Source organism: Phascolarctos cinereus, unplaced genomic scaffold (genome assembly GCF_003287225.1).
Source record: "Phascolarctos cinereus isolate Bilbo 61053 unplaced genomic scaffold, phaCin_HiC Scaffold_726;HRSCAF=1367, whole genome shotgun sequence".
Taxonomy (NCBI): Eukaryota; Metazoa; Chordata; class Mammalia; order Diprotodontia; family Phascolarctidae; genus Phascolarctos; species Phascolarctos cinereus.
The window spans coordinates 277,729,211-277,739,500 of NW_027556098.1; the positions used below are offsets into that span (position 1 = coordinate 277,729,211).

Consider the following 10,290-nt stretch of genomic DNA (forward strand, 5'->3'; position numbering starts at 1 on the left):
TGTTACTCTTGAGTTTTCTCCTGATGCACATCCCATGTTCTCAAGCTAGCACAGAAAAAAGGGGAAGATGTTGAGGGTCGGGTCTGGGGAGTTGGAGGGCTTGGGCCAGCCCGGGTCTTACCTGTAGTTTGTACTAAGTCTGACAGCTGTGTAAACTCAGGATGTTAGCTCCCTCCCTCCCCCTCACCCCCCGGTTCGGTCTCTTAGAACAGGATGCAGGAAGGGAGGAAACAAATAGGGTACAGGATAGGACACAGGAAAGAAAGTAACAGACAAGGTACAAAGAAACAAGGAAATCACTTAATTGTGCTTTTCACGGAAAATAATGTTACTATTGCTTGATGCAGTACCATATAAGCCTGAGCCCTCAGATTAATAAATGGAGTTTGTTCTTCACTGCTCCTACCTGGCCCATGATTCTTTCTCTCTTCACACTCCACTGGCATCAGACCACGGCCGTGGACACAGGCGCTTGCAGTAAATGTTTATTTTTGTGTATTTCATAAGGTAACATTAGTACAGTATAAGCCTATAGTTTATAAATAAACAAAATACTTTACTAATAGAGTGCCCTGTCAAAATAGTCTGGAGAACCCTGGCCAAACTAGCACACTGCTCTAAGTCAAGCTACCTGTTGATAGCTCCTTATATTGACTTGAAATCTGTCTTGTGGATTATACCCACTATTTCTTGTACAACACCCCCTCCCTGCACTGAGCAACAGAAAATGAAAAAGTTTGTTTTCAAATCCAAATTTATTTGGTTTCAAAGTGATTGAGATGTCTGGTCTAGTGAAGAGAGGTCTGCATTCCAAATGGGGCGGGGTCCAGCCCAGTTAAAGGGCTCTAGAACTGTACTAGAATCTCCCTCACTCCTTACCTATCCCAATCTTGAAGCTCTGGAGGTGGCAGTAGTGGCTTCAGAATAGGGCAAATTAAACTCACTTGAGTAAGCCACAATCGATCATTTTGGAGTTGGGAATAGTGACTGAGCTAAGCTTGCCCCATGCACAGACGTGGCAACCAACCACCTAAGCTCCAAATTGGAGATCTTTTCCACCTCTCTCCTCTACTGGCATATTCCACCACCAGTCATGGTACTCACACTTCTGATGCCTTCACCCTGGCTTAATTTAGATGTATTCAGATGTTCCCAAATCCCATGCAATATATCCCATAGAAGCAGGGTAACGTTTGCTTGGTTAGGCAGGTCATTTATAATTATTTTGTTTTATTCTATGCATTTCATTATTCTCTTAATACTTTTTTTTGCACTTGTGATGAATGTGATCCTCTAAAGATCCAAAAATGCCCATGCAGTTCTGGGACAGTTAGGGGGCTTGCCTTGTTCAAATCTAAGGGTAATATTGCTTTCTAATAAACTTTAAAAAGAACATTAGAATTATAAAATATAAATGTTTATCTTTACTTTCTAATTCTTGACTGTTCTTATCATTCTATTTCTATTCCTTCCACCAATACCATCTTCCCTGATTTATAGAGAAACTTTTTTGAATTTGACTTCGATGTCATCACTCACTAGAGCTTGTTGTCACTCAGTTCTTACAATGACTATTGGGCTTTAGGGAATCATTTCTGTGATATTCAGTTTCTCAGTGTTTTCCAGGTTTCTTTCCACATTGCATCCTTCTTCCAAAAGAGAGGAAAGAGAAAGACATAATGTCCTTTAAGCTAACTTTGTGGTTTTTATATTTTTTGAAAAGAAGTCATTCCCGATGTTTCCTTCTACTGAAATATTTTGATTTATATGTTATGTTGTTATTTTTCTTACAGTATAGAAAGTGTACATACTGTATGTTTTATTTCATCCTTTTTTTCATATCTATAACAGTGGTCAAGGGAAGGGAAGATCATGAGAAGAGATAAGGATGCTTTTCTCTCCTTCACACCCAGGACACCCAGTCCAGTCTTTGGACTAATGAGAGAATGGATTTTGACAATCATATTCCTTTCATTGCCCTCAAAACTTACCGTATTCTGTAGCTATAGTAAACCCTATGCTTTCAGGGGAGTAAATAAAGGCAAACACTTTATTATTAGCTTAATGAAGGGAGAAAATGAGACATTTAGTAAAGGGGTTTCCTAAACAGGAATTAAGGTTATAAGGAAAGAGACTGCACCTTTGATTTCTCTGGTATAGGGAATTCCCTGGTCAGGAAACTCCCTCTACCAACATAGTTTGGCACTTTATTTGCAACTTAAAGCTTTAGCAGGTTGACTAGGCAACTGAGAGGCAGAGGGACTTTTTAAGGATGTCTAAGTGGTGTGGTGAATAGAGTGCTGGGCCTGGAGTCAGGAAAGCCTGAGGTCAAATTGATAGCTGTGGGGCCCTGGGCAAGTCACTTAACCTCTGTCTGCCTCAGTTTCCTTAACTATAAAATAGGGGTCATAATAGTACCTATCTCCCAGGGTTGTTGTGAAGATCAAATACTGTAGTATTTGTAAAGTGTTCAGCACAGTGCCCGTATATAATAGGTGCTTAATAAATACTAGCCTACCCACCCCCATACCCATAAGCAATATTTATCAGAGGTGTAACTTTAATCCATGCCTTCCTTGTTTTAAGGCCAGCTCTGTAGCCACTATACCATGCTGACTTGACATCCCTTAAAAGTGCCTCAAGACTAAGGCCAGATATTGGTGCAAGTGAAATTCAGCAAAGGTAGACTAAGGCACAGATTCTCTGAGCAACATAGCAATTTATTAACAGGGTGCTAATCTGATAATAAAGGTGTCTAATGACTGCCTCCGTTAGCCAAAAGACCATGAAATGAATGTGCAACTTCCTCTTTATAAGCACAGAAGAAAGAACGGGTAGGTGAGGAAAGAATATAATTGGTTATAGGGTTGGTTAAGTCATGGAGATGAGGACAATGTAATTGGTTACATGCTGAGGTGGTGGTGAACAATATGATGGGTTGGAAGTTGGGAATGAGAAGCTAGCAACAACCCCCTCCTTCCCTCCTGTGACTAGGAAATGTTCACCTGCAAGGTTAGATATAATGGACCAGACTTCTTTGGGTAGCAAATCAGACATCCTTGAAAGACAGCTTTTTGGTGTAAGATACTAGACCAGATTCCATGGTGCTACCTGCTTCCCCCAAGGATAGCAGATTTCCTTGAGACAAGAATAGAATGGTGATTAATAGCAGAACTAGATTTCTAAACTTAATTCATTATAGGCCAGTTGAGTTCTTGAACTAAGTTTGGAGACAAAGAACCATGACTTAAGTAGTAACAGGACAAAATCAATTAATAGAAAATATGATCAATAAGAAATTATACAGAATTAATTTAATCTTCTAAATTTATGCATTTATAATTGGACTGAAAATCATATTAAAATGATTAGGTTGAGGATGGAGGGGAACTTTGTAGAAGAAAATAAAAAACTAGGAAGTTACACATTCAGATTCTGTAGTGTTGGAGGTAATAGCTAATGGGTTTCATTATCAGCAAATAATTTTTTTCAAGTCCTTGCTCTCAGCCTTCTCTTTATTCTCCATACTTCATGACTGAAGTGATTACTGAGAACTTTTCCACTTATATCTTACCCATTACAGTGGCTTCGACAATTATCCACCTCCTTGCAAATGAGACCCAAATTTATATCTCTACCTGTGACCTCTTTCTTGAGTTCCAGATGAATAATCCCTACAGTAGTGGGCTAATAGGTTTCCAACAGAAGCCTAAATGTCAAAGTCTCTACAGAAGTGGGTAAAAAAGGAATACTTATCTTTCTTCAGGCATTTAGTTTATAGTATATAATATACAGTATATAATATATAAGAGTATAAAGCCAATACAAGACAGCTTTTATTTCACACCATTGGAAGAATGCAAAAAAAAAAAACCTCACAGAATATCGTCATGAGTTCACAAACAATCATTCCTTTCCTTTGATGAGTTCCCCTTTCCCTGCAGTGGGTGGTACTACTGTGATTGAGACTTCATTGTAAAGAATATTGACTTGAGTTGGCCAGAAAGTCATCCTTCTGTGAACCCCTTTCTGCCTGAGAGATGATTACTATGTGTTCTAGATTTTAAGTGTTATCTAAGGATTCGGGTTCACTTAAAAAGAAATGTTTACATTTGGTGTTGAAAGAGCCAACTCTTCCCATTGTACCTTCACAATCTGAATAACTCACTGTAATAGAAGAAGAAATGGTTAAGATTAATTCTGCAGCAGTCTCTAACTGCTTGCTTCTCTTTTCTCCAAGACAGTCATCTCTCTGCTAGGCATGGTTTTGGAATTTTCCCTATTTCACCACTGCCCCTACTTGCTACCATTTCTGGAGCCATTTGGTCCCTCTCTAGAAATTCTTTGGCTGCTCTGTCACTGCTTCTTTATAACCCCTCTGGGGCTAAGGGAGTTTCTGGGTAGGGCGGCTTAGGTTAACCAACTCTTTCTCACCAAAGTCTCTCTGATTTCTGCTTTCTGTTCTACATCCTCTAAGATCTGTCTGCTCTTTATTGGAGGACCAGGTCTCAGGGTAGCTCACTCTTATTAATCCTGACCTAATTATGTCACCTCCAAATGATATGACTGTCGATTGGATGAACAAGTACTTTAGTCATTGGACCTTACTTCCTTCCCCGACCTCCACAGACATCTAGAATCCACAAGCACTATCAGTTGAGAAGAGCAACATGACTGCTCATACTACTAAGATGAGAGTCAATAACTCTAATCCTTCAGAAAAGGTGGAGGACTACAGGTCTTCTCTATATTCTCCTGACCACCTGAGCAGTATCTGACCTATTGATGTACTCTAATAATTCTTGCCACAAGGTTTGCTCTTGGACCCTTAGAACCTGCAGGCCTTTGTGGCTGACTTGAAGCTGAACTTTTATGTAGAGTTTCTCCCTATTATAATGTGTGCTCCTTGAAAGCAGTGATTCCCCTTGCATCCCCAGTGTTTAGCATAACATTTGGTACATAACAATCATTTAATAAATACTTTTCCATTCAATCAAGGTATGTGATTGAAGTGCAAAATCGAGACATTAAAAACCTATGAAGGAGACATAAAAGTTTTAAGCAACTTAACTTTGTTGAATTTCCCAGGCCTGTGACAGTTATAGATGGTCTCCATTTCCTCACCCCCTGCAGTGGATATTGCTGCAGAAGTTTCACTTGTCTTCTTAGTGATGTTTCCTTATAACTATTGCAAAGTAAAATGGACAGAACTAGAGCCAATGGGTTTATGTTACAAGTGGGATATTTAGGCTTCAGAGAAAGAATCTCCCAACAATTAGAGCAATTCAAAATGGAGTAGATTGCCTCATTAAGTGAATTGTCAGTAACTGGAAGTACTGAAACATAAATCTGGCTGCTTTTCAGAGATAAGCTGTAGAAGGGACAGGAATAGACTTGATGATCTCTGAGATCTTTTTTAATGCTAGAATACTACTGTCTTTTTTTTTTTTACCTCTACAACATATCTTGCATCTCTCCCCTTCCTTTCTTCCACTGTAACAGCCAGGATCCTAGTTCAGGCCCTTACCACCTCTTGCTTGAACTATTGCAATAGTCTCCTCATTGGTTTCCCTGACTTTCTTGTTTTCCACCATTGCAATCAATCTTCCACATAGCTGCTGAAGTGATTTTTTTCTAAATCATAGGTCTGATCATGGCATTCCCTTACCCAATAAACTTTACTGGATCTCTATTGCCTCTAGATTGTAATGTAAACTTCTCTGGTCTTTAAAACCCTTCAAACTCTGCTTCTTACATTTCCAGCTTTATTATACAGATTCCCCTTCCTGTGCTCTGCAGCCTAGAGAGATTGGCTGGCTTCTTCTTTACCTCCACAAATGACAATCCTTCTTCCTTTTCTATGCCTTTGTATCGGCTGTCTCCCCTGCCTGAATAAACTTCTAAATCCCCCATTTCCTTCAAAATTTAGCTCAGGTGTGTCACTTTCCACATGAAACATTTCATGATTTCCCCTCCCCAGATGCTGATGTCCTCTACCCCCCAAATACCTTGTATTTATTATAATTATACATGCATACACATATGTGCTGTATTTCTCATTAGAATATAAGCTCCCTGGGCAGAAGTATTGTTTCACTTTTATCTTTGTATCTGCATGGCTAGTGTCTGAAAGTGATAAATGCTTTTTGATTGGGTATATGAAGAAAACTGGAGAGAGAAAAGTGAGGTTCCTTTCTTCTGTGCATTGGGGGAATGTGAAATCCCTACTGGGAAGTCAGAGTTTGCATAGACTGAGTGCTCAAGCAGCCAATGTGCACTTAATGATCCCAAGTAAAAACACAAACCCCATTTCTTCTCCCTGAAGTGCCTGACCTCTCAAATTGATCCTGGGAGGCCCACACCCAGAATAAAACACCCTGTTTCCTCCCCTAGCCAGAGGATCCTCGAAATAAAGCAATAATTAGAAGCTAGTATCCCTCACTCAAAACAACTCTGATGTTAGCTTAATAACTGTGATCTAGGCTCTGACTTCCCTTAGCCAGAAAGAAAGTTGTAAAGTCTGTCAACACTGAGGATCTAGGACTAGGAGAGTAACCAAACAATAAGAACCCATCCTGAGGGAAGGTGAGTGAATGACCTATTTTTTTCCTTTTTTTCCTGATTTTTTTTCCTGAAATTTTCCTTTCAAATCCACAACCATGAGGTGCCAGGGTTCATGGGAATACTACTTCCTTGTGGAACTCAGTTAAACTGAGTCCATGAGAGTGCATTGGACAATGAGAAGAGACAAGGAGCCTCCAGGTGTACCCAGTGCTTCAGCCCCTGAGGACTCTCCAAAAACAAGGGATGCTCCTTCCATTTCCTGCTCCTGGCAATTTTTCTTTGTGAACACTGTGAGTGACTGAATTTCTCAGAGGAATTTTCTTCTTCCTCTGAAATGATTGCCATCCTAGAAGAATCCAGTAAAGCAGGAAGACTTAATACTTTTTGTGTAATGGACTTCTTTGACAGTTTGGTGAAACTTATAGACCCTTTTCAGAATGCTTTTGCATGCATAAAATAAAATAAATAGGATTATAAAGGAAGTAATGTATATTGATGTTATATATAATTAAAAAACCCCCAAGTTCATAAATCCTAGGTTAAGAACCCCTGCAGTAAAGAGTTGTTGAAGGCTAATGATTAGATCTTCTAAATACATTTTCTGCTCATGTTGTGAAGGGCACTGTTATTTGTCCCCACATATGACTATAGAGGCAGAGTCAGGAGGAACTCATTGAAATACTTCGCCTAATAGAGATTGTAAGTCAGAATGTTTTGAGTCTCTGAGATTTCTGATAGCAAGGAGAGAAGGAGGAAGGGAAGAGAAAGAGCATTTGCTAAGCAAGTACTTTGTGCCAGATAGTGTGTTAAGTACTAATATCTCATTTTATCATCATACAACCCTCTGAGGTAGGTGCCATTATTACCTCCCTTTTATATTTGAAGAAACAGAGTCAGACAGTGGTTAAGAAACTTACCTAGAGTCCCACAGTTAATAAAGTTCTAAGGCTAGATTTAAACTTGGGTGTTCTTGACCCTGAGCCCAGTGCCAGGGGGCTAATGGAGGACTAGACTTAGCCTCCTAACCATCATTTTATCTCATGATCATTAAGTCAAGTATTTATTAAGTCCTTATTATGTTCTAGTTGCTATGCTAAACACCGGGGACACAAAGAAAAAGCAAAGAGAATCCCCATCTTAAGAAAGGGGAGACATAGACATGAATAGGGAGAGTTCCCCATTAAGAAAGTGGAGACACAAACATAAATGGGTACATGGGAGATAAAGAGCAGTTGGAAGACAGTAGCAGCTTGGGGTGAGGTGGGGAAGCAGAGAAATTATTGTTTGAGTTGAGCCTTGAAAGAAACCAGGGATGCCGAGGAGGAATGAACATTTCAGGCATAGGGGGCAGTCTGTGCAATGGCCTAGATGTGGCAGTTGGAGAACTTCCTGTGTGAACGACATCAAGCAAGCCATTATATTTGGATCATAGCTTGCAGGAATGTGGAGGAAAACTGGGAAGATAGGGATGGGCCAGGTGGTAAAGGGCCTTGAATGCCAAATAGGGAATATAATGCTGGACCTCAGTTAAATGTTGTTGTTTTTTTCCTCCTGTTCCCACAGATCACTCCCAGAAGAGAATGGTCATAGGAAATCACACCATCGTGTCTGCATTTATTCTTGTGGGGTTAACAGATCAACCAGAGCTCCAGCTTCCCCTCTTCTTCCTGTTCCTAGGATTGTATGTTCTTACTGTTGTGGGGAACCTAGGCTTGGTCACTTTGATTGGACTGAATTCTCACCTTCACACCCCCATATACTATTTTCTCTTTAATCTGTCCCTCATAGATCTCTGTTACTCTACTGTTATTACTCCCAAAATGCTGGCAAACTTTGTCTCAGAGGAAACCGTCATCTCCTACTCTGGGTACATGACTCAGCTTTCTTTCTTTCTTTTTTTGGTGGTTTCTGAGTCCTTTATTCTTTCAGCTATGGCTTATGATCGTTATGTTGCTATCTGTAACCCCCTGCTTTATAATGTAACCATGTCCTACCAAGTCTGTTCTCTGCTATTGTTGGGGGTGTATATAATGGGGTTTTCTGGAGCCATGGCCCATACAGGTTTCATGCTAAGATTAGTCTTCTGTGATGTCAACTTTATCAATCACTACATGTGTGATATACTCCCCCTCCTAGATCTCTCACGCACCAGCACCCATGTTAACGAGTTAGTGGTTTTCATTGTTGTAGGAATTGACATTGGTGTCCCCACTGTTACCATCTTTATCTCTTATGCTTTAATCCTCTGTAGCATCCTCCACATCAACTCCACTGAGGGCCGGACCAAAGCTTTCAGCACCTGCAGCTCCCACATAATTGCTGTTTCTCTTTTCTTTGGCTCAGGAGCAGTTATGTATCTCAAACCTTCCTCCCTTCTATCCATGATTCAAGGGAAAGTGTCTTCTTTATTCTATACCATTGTGGTGCTTATGCTGAATCCCATGATCTATAGCCTGAGAAACAAGGATGTCAAATTGGCTCTGAAGAAAACTCTGAGTAGAAGAATATCCTGAATAGGACCAGGGGAATAAGAAGATACAAAGTTCTATGTATTTTATTGAAGTTTTTTCATGGAGTGATCTTGATTTGAAGGCTTTTCTCTGTAGGAGGAGCAAATCTTTGTTTTCCTTGTACAAAATAATTTCTACCTTATGCATGAATTCTTGTCTTCACACACATACACACACAGACACACACACACAGGGTCTCTTTAGTTCTATTCCTAATTCATTAAATTCATTAACATTACACATAGCTTTTCAAAAACAACTTTTGTATGAGAAAAACCCTATAACTTTTGAGGAAATAGGTGGGGCTAAGAAGACTTACAGATTTGACATATGGAATTTTAGAGTTAAAAGAAACCTTAGAGGTTTCATTCATTCATGTGTATCATGAATTCCTTCTAATTTGTCCAATGTCATACAACTAGTTAGAGCAGGCTTTCCTTGGCCAAGTGATATGAGAAGCTGTGGAAGAGTTTTAGATTTGGGTGAGGATTGTGGATTCATTATCCTGATGGTAAGAAAAAATAATATTCTGAGTTACTCCAGGGTTTGGGGGAAGATTCTGTGTGTTAAAGATCAGAAGGAAGTGTTGACGTGTGATGCAATATTAAGAGGGACAAGAAACAGGGAATTTTTCCTAAGCATAACATGGTGGAATAGATAGAAAGATGATCTTGAAGTCAAGAAGCCCTGGGTTAAGTTCCTCTTCTGGCACATATTGGCTGTGTAACCCAGACATATTACATAACTTCTCTGTATCTCTATTTTCTTAATGGTACCTTGAAGCTCTAAATCTGTGACTCTATGACCCATCCTGTTCTGTTTGTATACTCTGGGAAGTCACTTAATCCCTCAGTGCCTCAGTAAATTCATTAGGGTAATAAGTTGCAGAGCAGTTGTTGAGAAAGAACAGCAGAATTGGTAGAAGAAGCTTCATCCCTGGTCTTCCTTATGCTAATGAAATCATAGCTCTAGTTTAAAAAAAGTGAAATACAGCATTGTGCATAGATGTCTGTAGCTATTTTTTTAATCTTCATTGCTCCCACTTCTTGTATATTAGCAGTCTTTTTGCTTATATTGTCATCTTTGTATCTTACCTTCTGCTATTTGTGGTGCCTGGTTTAGCAGATCATATACTCATAGATTTAGAGCTGGAAGGGACTTCCAAATCCATTTGTCTGGCTGTCTCAATTTAGAGATGTGGAATTTAGAGGCACTG

General features: G+C 39.6%; 1 protein-coding gene across 1 annotated transcript; it reads left to right on the top strand.

Annotated features, from left to right (window-relative positions):
* Positions 1-2,080: 2,080 nt before the first annotated feature.
* LOC110218116 (olfactory receptor 8B8-like) lies at positions 2,081-9,077 on the top strand. Its single transcript, XM_021000655.1, has 2 exons — positions 2,081-2,089; positions 8,139-9,077. The coding sequence occupies exon 2, from the start codon at positions 8,145-8,147 to the stop codon at positions 9,075-9,077; it is 933 nt and encodes a 310-aa protein (XP_020856314.1). The 5' UTR covers positions 2,081-2,089; positions 8,139-8,144.
* Positions 9,078-10,290: the final 1,213 nt, after the last annotated feature.